This window comes from Podarcis liolepis (genome assembly GCF_965112155.1).
Source record: "Podarcis liolepis genome assembly, chromosome: 12".
In the NCBI taxonomy this organism is placed as follows: Eukaryota; Metazoa; Chordata; class Lepidosauria; order Squamata; family Lacertidae; genus Podarcis; species Podarcis liolepis.
This window is the reverse complement of record NC_139563.1, coordinates 41,823,817-41,838,504: the sequence shown is the minus strand read 5'-3', so window position 1 is coordinate 41,838,504 and position 14,688 is coordinate 41,823,817. Positions and strand designations below refer to the sequence as shown.

Genomic DNA, 14,688 nt, shown 5'->3' with positions numbered 1-14,688 from the left:
AGAAAGGCTTATTTATACAGCCAAACCCAAATAAGCTTGACTCACTCTTATCATATGAACTGACTGTTCATACTAACAACATAGGACTTAGCACAAGAAGGAAATACTTGTCGTTGGAGCTACACGCTATTTTCCCCTGCAGCTGCAGAACATACTATGTGGACTTGTCACTTTTAGAATTCCAAGTAATACATTTAACCACTAAACTTGAAAGGGGGGGGGATAAACTTGAAAGATGAGATATTTAAAACTCTGCTTACAATTTAAGAGTTCCAAAGTACTTTATGCATGATGTGTAACCACCTGCATTCCCGGCTTGCTTTGACAAATACTAATCTGAAAGTTTAGAAGTTTAACAACATTGCAGTTTAAGCTGTGGTCCTTACAAAATTGTGAATTCCTGAAAGCACTTTGCTAAACCTCCCCCCCCCCTTTCTGGTTACTAGTTCCTTTGATTAGCTTCCCTTCTTCTAATCCAGCCTCTTTCCTTATCTCCAGCTCTAGGCAAATGACACATTTAACACTTGCTGCCTGCTGGTAATGGTGAAACACACACACACACACACACACACACACACACACACACGTTTAACTTGCTCAGGAGAAAAGGCAGCATATATACATATTTTAAAAGCTGGTTCTAATTAATGGCATTGTGAAAGACTTGTAATATTTTGACTTCAAACAGCAGATCGCCAGCAGTAAATTCTCTAAACTATTTTTCTAGAAGTTTGATATTGTAAAAAAAAATAATACCTAAAGTATGCTGTTATAGAAAACTTGCTAAGAAAATAAAACTTTCCAGAACATATTTACAAACTTAAGCAAAGTTCTTTCTCGGTTAGCTATACAGAATTAACACAGTCTTTCAACCTGCAAGCGTGGAAACGCCTAGAAAATATTTGGGCTACATTTTCTGATTTGCTTGTTTGAGGTTTGTTTTTGACTTTGCCTCTACTTTCCTAAAGAGGCAAAAATGTTAAATTCTTCAGGGACGAGCTTCTAAGTTTTGTTTGAATGTCCAATGCTAACAGAGACCGAATTATGATGAAAATATGTAGACTGTAGCATTAGCTCTCATGCTCGTACCACACATCTGAACAAAATTCTCATTTCTTTTTCTTCCCTTGTGGATTAAACACTCTGAATTTTAAAAAAAGCTCCACCTATTTCAAAGCAACTGGGATACCTAGGAATCACAATGATATCAAACATACTTCTATAGTCAATGCCTCATTGAGGTGTCAAAGAGTATGTTAAAAAAAATGATAGATAGCCATCATTTATCTAAATCAGTGTCAGAGCAATGAAGCATCCTTCAAGGCTGTTTTTTTCTTCTTTTAATGCAGAGAAAGTGGTGCTGGGACTTTGCTATTTCTTGCTGTTTCTCAGACTCGAAACGTAAGATTAAGGATTGCCGCTGTTTGCCACCTATGTTCTCCAGCACTATGTCAAGATCTGATAACAAAACAGCAATTTTTTAAAAAAACCTGCACCGGCGAAGAAGCAGCTCCCTTTTCCTGAAAGTCCCAGGCTCTGAACAGATTCGGAAAGCGCTGAGATAATTGATGGGGAAACACAAGGGGTGTTCACAGTTAGTTTTCTAGCAAAAACAGGGACTTCTTAGAGCAACAAAGTAAAAAGGAGAAAGGTGGCAGCAAGGTCAATGCAAAGAAATATTGCCTCTTCTCCCCACCCCACCCACGCCCAGAAAAAAAAAAGGAAAACATTTATGGGAGTTTACAACTCCCAATTCTGCCCATCCTATTGAGGCTAAAGTCACAGGGCAGCACACTGCCAAATTAACTGGTTGTTTAGGTGGGGGAAAAGATATAGACTAAATTCCAAACAGGTTATTAGAAGAGCAAAGAGCCTGTACCGATCAGGAAAATTTACACACAACCTACACTGAATGATAAATAAATTATTATTATTATTAATAATAATAATAATAATAATAATCCGTTTCCCCCATGAACTATTTACAAGATGCAAAGAATACACTAGAGAAGCAACACTGCAAGCGGGAAAAGCGAAGCACACCTAGGCTGGTGTTCTTTCAAAATGTTTGAAGAATTTGTATGCACAACCACATATCTGAATAGCTGTGGTTTGGAAAGGATGCCTCTTTCACCTGCTTGTGTGTGTAGCGGCTATTATTATTATTATTATTATTATTATTATTATTATTATTATTACATCATGCAAATAAATAAAGCAGAGGGGGGAAAGTGGAGCAAAATAACCGCGGGACCTACATTGCGCACTGTGCCGGTGCCGCCACTCTGTTTGTGCCAATCCACTGAAGCATGCTTTGAGAGCCTTCTCCTGGAGCATGCAGGAAGACGGACTTGCAGTGTAGAAATCCAGCATTTGACCAGGGCTTACTGCTAGGACATCCATGCAGTCAAACATGATTCCCCCTCCACAGTAGGTCTGGAAAAGTGCCTTCCGCTAGGTGTGGAGGAAAATGGCATAGGAAAGTACCTCCAACTCCATCAAACTCTGCCCCCTTTTTGGCACGTAGGCTGTTGGTCTTTTTCCCAGACCAGAATCATGAATTATGACAGACAACACAGCTAAAAGCCTGTAATTGATCCAAATGATCATTTACCATTTTCCAGCCTGTTCAGCCAATCCGGCAGAATAGGAGGGGGGAAGCAGGGAGCTTTCCAAGTTTCAGTTTTCCTCCATCTCTTCCTCAAAACCTCGAAGGAGCCTTCTTGCTTCTCAGGCTTCCACCAAATAGGTGTTTTTAAAAATATCCTGTGCAGCGTCCAAGTTTTGCAGAGAAAACAGGCTTCGGTGAGAGCTCTGGATCCCCCCTTGCCGGCGAATAGATCCTTCTGCCTGCGAACAGCTCACTTCCTACTACTTGTGTCACACAGAATGAAAGATTGAATTGCTTAATATATGCGAGTGAACTTTCCATGAACCCTTCCCAGGCTGCTAACCTTCAAATGACCCAACCAGTCTGACATCACCAACTCCCAGGATTCTCACACAGCTTAAAAACTCCCGGCAGCCTTGCAAAATAATGCAGGCAGGCACAGAAGCAGGCAGCCAGTAGCTGCCGTTCCTATAATAACGTCCCTTTAGAAAGGAAGACAAACACTTTTTAAAAAAGATATAAAATAGAAATAAGAGTTGCCTCAGGATTCTAAGCAGCAGTGCTGCACACAAACACACACAGAGAGACATGCCTTAAAGTTTACAAAATCTCTCTCTTTATCCTCCCTCCGCTGTTTAATTCTTCTCCAAAGCTTCTTTTCTATAAAGATTTCCTTCCTTCCTTCGAGTGAAGCAAACATACACGCTCGATTCTACGCATAAACACGTCCCAATTCTCTCCTGGCATCGTTCAGGAAAGACAAGGGTGACATATTGCATTCACTCTATTATATATAAAAACAGACTTAATGGGGGACAGTCGTATACATACAGCTCACAATGATTTGCCAGACCAGCGTTAGAGCCCTAGACAGGATACATATACACAAACACACACACAGAGAGAGAGAGAGAGTGCAGTGGAATTCCCTCATGCCTTGGACAGGGTTCTACGTCTATGCTTCCAGTTCCCCCATATTCACTGCCATGGTTAGGTTGCGCTCAGAAGCTGCAGCACATAGCAAAGTACACACTAGCACAATTTTTGCATGCATAAGTGCATGCTTTCCCCCCTTCATAAAAGTTATTGTATCTCAACATATGGGGGTGGGTGGGAATCATGCGTGAAACAGCCCTCAAATCCTTCAGCGGTTCAGTTGCCAGTATTTAATTTTTTTTAAGTCCAGTGCACAGCAAAATCGCTCTGTCCCTGCTCTCAAAACGACGTGTCCCCCCGCCCCGTAACTGTGATAGTGCAAAGCTATTGGCGGCAATGAAAGCACAGAAGCCAAATGCAGCTTATAATAATTCTAAAGCAACACTCCACCTGCTTTTTATCTGTTCACACAGATCCCTGTCTATGACAGGGATGGAGAACCTGCGATCAATCCAGAGGTTGATGGATTATTCGAGCCCCTTGTTGGGTGAACGATTCTTGGAATAGTGGGGTGGGGGTGGGGTTGGACTAGATGACCCTGTGGTCCCTTCCAACTCTGCAATTCTAGGATTCTATGAACCATTGGCTATGTTGGCCGAGGTCAATGAGAGTCCAACAACATTAGGAAGGACCACAGGTTCTACACACTTGGTCTACAGCGACTGGCATCAGGTTGCCAGGATTTCACACAGGGGTCTCTACAGCCCTACCGGGAACTGTTGGGTCATTGAACCTGGAACCTTTTGTATACAAAGCATATACTCCGGCTCTAAGCTACTGGCTTTTCCTGCAATTACTTAGCCAGATTCTTCTAGAAGGTTGACAAACAGAGCATAAATAGAATGGGTGTTCCGTTTCTGTTGACACCCATCACCTGTTTTCTCAGCAGTATGCTGCTTTTAGATATGGAGGCTCAATTTAATTGATTGGCTAGGAAACCATTCATTCATTCCACTCTTTTTTAAAAAATAATAATCCTACATTTAAGGATACCAATCTTTCTGAGACCACTTGCAAGTAGAATAATAAGACTTCTTTAGATTGTTTTATGCCCTTTCAGATTACATCTGGTTTATGTGTGTATTGTGTTTGTGTGTGTGTGTTGAATACGGTTTGTTTTCAATTTAGATATATCAATTTCAAAAGAACGTTTTTTATATGTGTTCTTTGAATCTTCTCATATTCAAGTTTTGTTAACCCAGTCAGCAAGCAGTGTCACTGAGCTTTTAATGAATAGCAGGCCTCTTAGGCGGTGGGAGATGGAACCATGTGTTCATGTGAGAATATTCAACTTTTTGAGCTGAAATAGCCACTGTGCAGGAAAAGTTTTGCTTTCATCTTAACAGAGAGGAAAGCAGCATTTGATATAAACTAATATTCAAAGTGAGAGCTGGACCATAAAGAAGGCTGATCGCTGAAGAATTGATGCTTTTGAATTATGGTGCTGGAGGACACTCTTGAGAGTCCTATGGACTGCAAGAAGATCAAACCTATCCATTCTTAAGGAAATCAGCCCTAAGTGCTCACTGGAAGGGCAGATCCTGAAGCTGAGGCTCCAATACTTTGGCCACCTCATGAGAAGAGAAGACTCCTTGGAAAAGACCCTGATGTTGGGAAAGATGGAGGGCACAAGGAGAAGGGGGCGACAGAGGACAAGATGGTTGGACAGTGTTCTCGAAGCTACCAACATGAGTTTGACCAAACTGCGGGAGGCAGTGGAAGACAGGAGTGCCTGGCGTGCTCTGGTCCATGGGGTCACGAAGAGTCAGACATGACTAAACAACAAATATTCAAATGCCTGTATGACAACTCACAAAAATATAAAACTAATATTCAAAGGCCAGTATGAGAACTCACAAAAATTCTAAAGAATTCAACTCATATTAACATTACTGTCCTTGTGTAACTCAGCCTATAATTAATATTCATTGAGGCCAAAAGGATTCATGGTGACAGATTTTCTTTGCAACAGATCCGCAACCAAGATCCCGGGGCGCTGTTGACATGGGGATTGTATAAAACTGGATTAGCTGGCAGCTGAAAGAACTTTAGAAGAGGATTATGGGAGTTGTAGTTTAGCAGCATTTTGAAGACCACAGGTTTCTGAATCCTGTTGCAGACATCGCTGAGCAAGCTGACCAATGATATAAGATATGGACCAATGGTATAATGATCCAAGGAGCGGGTGGCGCTGTGGTCTAAACCACTGAGCCTCTTGGGCTTGCCAATCAGAAGGTTGACGGTTTGAATCCCTGCGACGGGGTGAGCTCCCGTTGCTCTGTCCCAGCTTCTGCCAACCTAGCAGTGCAAGTAGATAAATAGGTACTGCTGCAGTGAGAAGATAAATGGTGTTTACCTCTGGTTTTCGTCATGGTGTCCCGTTGCGCCAGAAGCAGTTTAGTCATGCTGGGCACATGACCCAGAAAGCTGTCTGTGGACAAATGCCGGCTCTCTCAGCCTGAAAGCAAGATGAGCACTGCAACCCCATAGTTGCCTTTGACTGGACTTAACTGTCCAGGGGTCCCTTACCCTTTTACCTTATAATGTACAGTCATAGAAAGGATATGCTAGACTAGATAAATCTTTGCTTCTTTTAGTTTGCTATCTTAAGACCATCCTGTGCATAACGTTGCTTCAGGATGAGAACAGAAATCGTGTGGCGGCGGCGCAGTGGCAGCGGGAGGCCCCATTAGCTAAAGTGGTACCTCAGGTTAAGAACAGTTTCAGGTTAAGAATGGACCTCCGGAACGAATTAAGTTCTTAACCCGAGGTACCACTGTAACTGAAACATGAAGACAGCTGAGATGAATGTTTTGAAAAACATCTCACCGTTAAGGGGGAAGACTGAGACCGAGTGATGTGTGCCCTTGCTCCGTCCACTGTCCAAGTAAACCCAAAAAAACCATAATGAAAACAAAACCAGGGAGTAGAATTGAAAACTCATCAAAAGCCAGGCAAAACAAACCCTTATTACAGTTCATTTAAAACTAAGTACACATGAATCTAGCCTGACTTCCCTAAAGAGGGGCTTTGAGAATCAGGATATAGTTATAGACAAGGGCCTATACCCGCTACTCACCATATTAGGCTCTCTTGGTAGTGGAAGATCCCACAGAGTAGGGGCGCCAGCTCCAAGGGACCGAGCTTCTCCTCCTCCTGATAGGGAAGGAGGCCAAGCATGAGAGAGAAGCCACTGGCCACCATGTTTGGCTCCACCCACTGGCTCCTCCCAAAACATGATGCAATGCCACACATGTGATGTCACAGATGCGATGTCAGCCCCCTCTCTGCCACACAGTCTCTGATGAATATTGCAAATTTCAGGCAGGCTGACACAGGAGGCAGTGGTCTTTCAAAAAATCCTGGTGCCTAATTGTTTTGGCCATTACAGGTAAGTACCAGCAGATTTAATTACGTTCAGAAACACACACCTACTTACAGTTCCATGTTTTACTCCAAGGAACTCAATTGTACACATGGTCCTTGCCCCCACCCTATTTTATCCTCACATTATTATTTTTGTAGTTTATAAAAATGCAACAAAAAACCCCCTGCATTTCAATTGTACACATTTGACGCGCATTGGACAGGCATTTTATATGCATTCTCCCACAATGCGACTTTTGTATGCTTTTCAATGCAATTCCTCCTAATGCAACACATTTTTGTATACATTTTCCAGGGACACGCACATTCTCTGTGCATTTGTAAAGCTTAAACTGCACTTGAAAATTAAAAGAATACAAGCCTCATTGCTGACTGCATTCGAATCTGCATGTAAGTTTGGGATTGGCAAAGTAAGCCAACTGGCTTTAAAATGCAAACCAAATGAATTTCTTCTCCATCCCTAGCTACAGGCCATATTCTTTGATCCACCGGATGGAAGCAATGAAAAACTGGGAGATGATTTCTACCTGAGGGTAATAGTAGAGGAGATAAAATAAGGCTGAAAACAAATATCAGTATGCTTATTTCGTATTTTGTCCCTAAAGGATTAACATGCTTATGTGATGTATTTTAAAAGTCACACAGATTTTTATGTTTTATAAAAATAAATTTAGTAATTTATGCCAAATTGCCTCGGAATTGAATTAAGATAGCTTTTTTCATAATATATCTAAATTAGCTGGGTAGTTCTGGATGTTTCATAATGAATTATGCCTATGGTAATGCTTGGTTATTATCGAGTCCCTGTGTAATTAAGTAACATTAATTCTTTGGATTATCTAGATGCCTATTCTTACTATTTCTTCCCATTTTTGTAATAAATTAATTAGCTCACATTAGCTTTTAAAATTATATTTGGGTTTGTGTGTGTGTGTAAACCTTACATTCTTGGGGAAATGGGAAAATTTTTCAAATGAAACTAATAGTCATTTAAAAGATACAGCTTACTATTCATTATAATTAGCAAGAATATACACTGAAGCAGTAATTAATTCCTTAGTTAATTTAAACGTAATGAGGTGTGAATATTTTACACTCTTATCCGTAGTTCTTGAAAGATGGTAAAGGGGTGGCAGGAAAATGCTATGAAATTCTTCTTGAAGCCCATATGAAAAGAGTTTTCTTATTATGTGTCACCTATGCGATCTGTTTCCTTTCAATCTTCACTGGCAAAAACTGTACAATAAACATATTCTTAGCCATAAATGTAATAAAAGCTAAAGTAATGGTCAAAATTCTACTTCCTTTGGTATTACTATATGTATTTCTCTGGGTGACACAGTACTTTTGAAGTCCATGTTCATAAAACAACAATTTGCAACCAAAGTTTTCGTTCTATATCTGTATTTCTGGTTTTTGTTCAGCAATGGCCATTGAGAACCATGAATCACACTGCAAATGAAATATACTTGTCCTGACCGCCTTATGCAAAAGAACAGGAGTCTGCAGACCTTATAGCAAACCTCCCAGAGACAGAACACCAAATCACATTTCCTATTATTTTCTAAGCTGCCTAAATGAAAACATATGGATCTCTCCCTTATTGTAAAACAACTACACTGGCTGCCAATCCATTTCCTGGCACAATTCAAAGTGCTAGTGATCACCTGCAGAACCTTAAAAGGTTCCAGAATGCCTAAAGGACCACCTTCGACCACATAAACATGCCCAGGCTTTGTGGTCATCACCTGGAGCCTTTCTCTGTGTCTCCTTGCCATCTCAAGTTGGCTGTTCTGATATCAGGGTCCTTTACCTTTTTACCTATACCTATGATGAGATTTGTAGTTTATCAACACGTGGAGATCCCCATGTTGACTATCCCCACCATACAGAATGTGGTACAGACTTATCGTTTTATTTTGCTATATCCCTGCCAAGTTGTCTGAGATACCATTTTAAAAGTTTCAGTTAGCATAATAGAATTATAATGCAAAGTTAATTCAGAAGAGTCCACTGCATGGACAGACAGCATATTTTTTATACAACCATATTTCCTGTAGTAGCATTGCCTCTGTCCGATTCTCCAAATCCCAAACCTGTTTGGAATGAGCTGTTTAGTAAGGCTATGTTGTCCTTTTGTGTTTGTCTGGGCTACAGCAGCCCTTCAAATAGTCTTCCATAACAGAGGCTTCTTGCTGGTGATGGCTTAGTACAATTTCAGTAGTGAACCGATAGTGTATAGCTAATCCTTTGGCATATGTTGATCCTGTGAAACCTGATGTAAAAGCACATGTCAGCACAGCTTCCCTGATCTTATGATGCAGTGATATACTCCAGAACTCTGCAACACAAAGTAGTCTGTCAGCAAAAATATAGCCAGGGATTGTGGTGAGGACAGACAACTTCTATCCAACACCCCATCTGCACCTCTAGCTATTAGCTAAAATCCTGTGATCTCATGGAACATTAACAACTATATTCAGAATATTAATAATCAGTCCGGCTTAAGTTCTGTATAACCTATCAACATTAGGAAAGCACTCAATAGAAAAGACCAAGGGTATACAGGGATTACACCAGGGGTCAGCAAACTAAGGCCCCTGGGCCGGATCAGGCCCACCTGGGTCCTAAATCTGGCCTGCGCTACGAAGCTGGAACCCGCCATGAAGCCGAGACTCCTGGCTATAGCAACAGGAGGAAGATGCCAAGCAGCGGCAGCTCTGCCAATCAAATGCCTGGTTTACCTCAGCGTGGCACGGGGACATTTCTGCCAATCAAATGCCGTGCCTGGTTTACCTCAGCGCGGCGTGGGGACGTCTCTGCCAATCAAATGCCGCTGAGGTAAACCAGGTGTGGCATTTGATTGGCAGAGCCGCCGCCACTCGGCCTCTTCCTCCCGTCCCCGCCGCCCTGGTGCTCCTGTGGGCCAGAGAGCGGAGTGGACAAGCTCGCTCTGCCTACCCACTTCAGAGAAGCAGAAGCAGCAGGGGCGGCGGTGGCAGCACCTGGGAAGGTAAGCACAGCACCTTCTTTCTCTAGGCGGGGAGGAAGCCCTTTCGCACCACTGCCGCCAGCCCATCAGTGAATGAGGCAGGCGGCAAACCGAGAAGGCAGCTGGGGCTGGGGTGGGGATGGGGAGGAGGTCTACTTGCCCCCCTCGCAGTGTGCATAGGAATTCGTTTTTTTAAAAAATAGTACAGCGCGCCACAAGGTCTGAAGGACAGTGGACCGGCCCCCTGTGGAAAGTTCGCTGACCCCTGGGTTACACCAGCTAAAACAGGCACAGGGAACAAATAAGGCTTGTGGATCACATTAGGTGGTGCAGCTACAGTTCTAATTTGGCTCACAAGACTCCCCACCACCACCACCAAGCCATAGCTACCTGCCCAACAACTGACATCACAGGAACATCAGCTTTGGGGCAGGTAAAGATGCAGCTGCAAATGAACTGTTCCTTTGAAACAGGGCTCGCATCTGGCACCTTTTAAAATCGGCACCATTTGCAAGCCCCAATGGGATCAGCTGCACTTTGAAGTACCTGGGTCTGGATTTTCCATGTGCATCTGACCCCAAATGCTACAAGTTGGCTTTTGGCAGGAATCTTCCTTTGCAGCCTGGCTGGAGCTAAAGCTGGACTGCAAAGGGGGTGGGGGTGGAAATGTTCTTTTGCAGAAGTAGCTTTCATTAAAGTCGTCCCTGCAAAGGAAGGAAAAAATTGAGAGTGTAGTTTTGAGTGCTCGATTCTTTCCTTTGAAGCTGGGTCAAAGTGTCCCACAGGTGGTGAGCGAGATTAGGATCTGGCCCACAGGAGGTGGAGGAGCTCTAGTTTTGGCCATCCGGCCAGATCCTGTTCCCCACCCAACCTATTGGAAACTTCTTCATTACTTTCCATCTTGAGAAACATAGTGGCATGGTTCAACCCAAGCACTTTTAAGTCCTATTGATTTTAATGGGAGGTTGAACTGTTGAAATCAATGAGACCTGAATCATAGTAGCTGGATAGCATCTTTAGTTGATTTTTAAAGGACAGAGATAACTACATGCAATATTATATTAAAATGCCTTTAATCAGAATGCATCAAATTAGAACTGTGGGAATGGCTGTTGGGCAGAAGATGGGTTCTAACCATTGGGATAAACTGAATGAATTGCTGTCACCCACAGATTCGGAATTAAACTTCTGTTATCAGGCAAGTTAATACCACTGGCTTCAAGGCAGTTTCTGAGAGCAAATGGTGTTAAGATTCTCTATAAAGAGAAGCACTGGGATCCAATAAATTACACTCATATTGAAACTATGCTTTCATATAAATGTAGTGTGTACTTAGAAGATCCTTCCATCACACATTATATCGCAGCTTCCAGGCATTATGCAGAAACAGCTAAAAATGTAAGTGTATTGTAATGTTCTGGAATTAAGGTAGACATACCAAAATAAATGTGTAACTGTATCATTCTGTAGGTCTTCAGTATTACTGCATCAGTACTATAACTGTAATTAGCTAGCTATAGGTCAAACTATTAATAAATCTCCTGAAATTAAATGTGCAATTTGTCAAAAACCTTTGCAAATTGATTAGTCAGAATTTAGAAGCTTTTTAATTAAGTAGAAATTTATGCAATGCTGTATGTTATAATTACGAATCAGCTCTTCTATAGTATTTTTGAGCATCAGCAAAAATTAAAATATTGGAAAACATTATTAGGTCACATTACTATGTCAATGTCAAAATCAACACATGGGTTAAAAGATATCTTACATCTTATATAGTGTTATGATCTCAGAGCTGGAATCATTAGCCAAATACAAAATCAATGAGCAAAAAGACCTAATTAAACCATTTTTGGAGTACACATTCTCTGATTTATATCTCTGTAAAACTTTTGCCTTTTTTCTGTAGTTTCTACAGCAAGGTCAGTGCTGTGGCTTGAATGTTACCCTGTAACTGCTCTTTCAAAGTGGTCTGTTATATATTTATTTAAACTTCTACCTATGCTTTGCTTCAAAGTTCAAAGGACCAAAAACAAGAAGTTGGGATATAATATGAAGCTACTAAAATAGAACTTTATATATAATTAAAAAGAAATGTGCAAGAAATGTGCAAGGTGTTAAGATCGCTTAAAATTAATGAGTCCTATGAAAATTTAAAAACAAAAACACTCATTATTTGCTATTTTTCACACAATAAATAAAGGGGGAAAAATGCCTTGTTTCCTTGGGTACAGATATGGAGTCCAGATGGTGCTGTTAAGAAGGCAGCCTTGTTTGGGCTTAGGAAAAGTGACAGGAATTAAGGGAAGAGGAAGCCTCTTGAGTATGGTGGTTTTGAAGTGCGCTCATGAGACAATATAGAATCAATAGCAATAAAGAAACAGTGAACTCCCAGAGGGGTGTTGACTTCTGCATCCATAAGCTAAGCTCCAAGAATGTAGGGTCTAGGTAAAGTGAGATAATATCAAAATAACAACAACAAAAACTTTATTATTTGTATGCCGCCTATCTGACTGGGTTGCTGCAGCTTCCAGCATACACAAAAACATAATAAAATATTAAACATTATGAACTCCCTATACAGAGCTGCCTTCAGATGTCTTCTAAAGGTTTTATAGTTCTAAAGGTTGTCTTCTAAAGGTTTTATCTCCTTGACATCTGATGGGAGGGCGTTCCACAGGCTGGGTGCCACAACCAAGAAGGCCCTCTGCCTGGTTCCCCGTAACTTCACTTCTTGCAGTGAGGGAACCTCCAGGAGGCCCTCGAAGCTGGACCTCAGTGTCCAGGCTGAACGATGGGGTGGAGACGCTCCTTCAGGTATACTGGGCCGAGGCCATTTGGGGCTTTAAACATCAGCACCAACACGAGAAAGCTAGGCCACCAACCTGGATGGCTTTAAAAGGGGATTCTACAAATTCATGGAGGAGAACCATGAGTGGCTATTAGTCTTGATAGCTATATTAATACTGGGTGCAGTATTAGAGCTGGTGTGCCTCTGGATACCAGTTGCTCAGACAAAACAAATGAGAAGAGTGCTATTGAGCTCATGGCATATCCTGCTGTGTCCTTCTCATAAGCCAACGAGATGTTGGCCGGTGTAAGAGCAGCATGACCTTTTTGGTATCAACTAGGTCGGACCAAAATCCTTGAATGAGACAAAAATCCAATGTGAGCAGTCCCACCTCAGAGGCATTTGGACAGCTTTGAAAGGTGAGTAAATTCACATGTGAAGCAGAGTCATTCTGAGGCTTAAGACCTGCCTTGGAGCATCAGAAGGTGGTTTTTGACCCATTTTGCTACATTTTTGCATTTGCTCTCTATATATGGGAAATTGTAGCAGAGGAGAGAGCAGGTGGGGTCGTTCTGTGACTGACAGCTGTAGCTGTCAGGAAATGGCTTTTCTTTGTAATTTCCAATCACATACAAAGTATCAACCAGTAGGGGTTTTTTTCAACTTTTTCACTGCTTTTTGCGCCTGAGTTTGGGCCGAAGTGGCAGTGGTCAGAGCTCCCCAAAGCAACTTGAAAACGATCAGCATCTGGGAGATGCTGTTCCACTGCTGCCTGTTTAGTAGGTGACCAATATCGAACAGCTTGTTCAAGTAATGTATGAAGTTTGGCAGAGTCCTGAGAACCTGAACTCCTCTCCTGCACTTTCATGCCAATATTTTAAAATATTTCAAAAAAAGAAAAATTAACCATAAAGGTATAAAACAAATGATTTTTTTTTTTTAAAAAAGGTCAATGTATGATGTTAAGACTAAGGATAAACTCAGTGCTATTTTTCTAGAAAAAGGGATGCCATGAATGCACAACGCAGCCCTCCCGAGACGTGCCGGAACTGAGTTATGGTAAGTTCCAGCTAAAAAAAAGGTCCCAGAAGAATTTGGGGTAAAGGAAGTATGGCAGCTCAAAATGATCTGAGCTTCCTTATAGCAGAGCTTAAGTTCCTTTGGCTGTTGGCTCAGATGATACAAAATTAATTATTTCTGATGCAGGAGGTATTTCTGAAACTACATTATGTAAAACACAGCAATTTCCCTAGCACCATAAAGGGGAGGGGTCCAAAACAAGACCAGGAGCACTGTAAAGTTACTTAAAGCCTCTTCACGTGATAACCAATGTTTCTAGCTGGATTTCAAATTTGCCTTTTCTGTAAGTATTTGATATTTGACTTACTGCCCACTCATTCCATCCACTCCTAGGGATGGGGAATGAATTTGATTCAGTTGACATGTAAAAGGTGAATTTGCACTTTCCAAAGCAATATGCAAACCGAAACACAGCCAGCCTCTGAAATTCACGCTTCTCTGAATTTTGCAATTCAGTTCTCCAGCCAAGTAATGTGTACATGTACATGTATTGAGGTGACATGTACACAGAGATGCAACTACTACTGAAAATAGCAGACAAAATAGCATTATGCATTGTATCAAGGAAAACAGCTTTGCAAAAATGTGTACAGTGGGCAAAATTACATACAAAAATGTGTATATTTAAGGAAATTCACACTAAAAGGCTGGTAAATTTTAACGAGGACTCTTTTAAAAATATCAAACTGATGTGGAAATGTGAGGAAACGGAAGACAGGAAAAGTGAGTAGCTGGGAGAATCTGATATTGACAGATTTCCCCATCCTTACGCCCAGCTCCCATGGCATAGAAACAGGACCTCGATCTCCAAAAAGGCTGGATGGAGGAATTTCAACTTTGTTCACATGCCTGCCCCAATCATATATAAAGCTGGAGCTAGAAGTCTAATGT

At 41.5% G+C, this 14,688-nt stretch overlaps 2 protein-coding genes across 8 annotated transcripts in view; both read right to left on the bottom strand.

Moving 5' to 3' along the window:
• Positions 1 to 14,688, bottom strand: part of LOC310689957 (uncharacterized protein) — a 621,685-nt gene that overhangs the window by 375,916 nt on the left and 231,081 nt on the right. The window lies entirely within an intron of this gene.
• The window catches only part of RARB (retinoic acid receptor beta), a 216,823-nt gene that overhangs the window by 100,164 nt on the left and 101,971 nt on the right, over positions 1 to 14,688 (bottom strand). The window contains exon 1 of one of the 4 annotated variants that reach the window (XM_083468369.1): positions 9,127 to 9,130. The exons of 2 other annotated variants lie outside the window; for them this stretch is intronic. Coding sequence is in view for 1 of the 2 variants with exons in the window: in XM_083468368.1 (XP_083324494.1) it covers positions 2,259 to 2,415 (157 nt within the window). In the remaining variant the exon portion in view is untranslated. Of the gene's footprint in view, positions 1 to 2,258; positions 2,880 to 9,126; positions 9,131 to 14,688 lie in introns of those variants that run through there. One more of the 4 variants, XM_083468368.1, reaches the window with a different exon arrangement.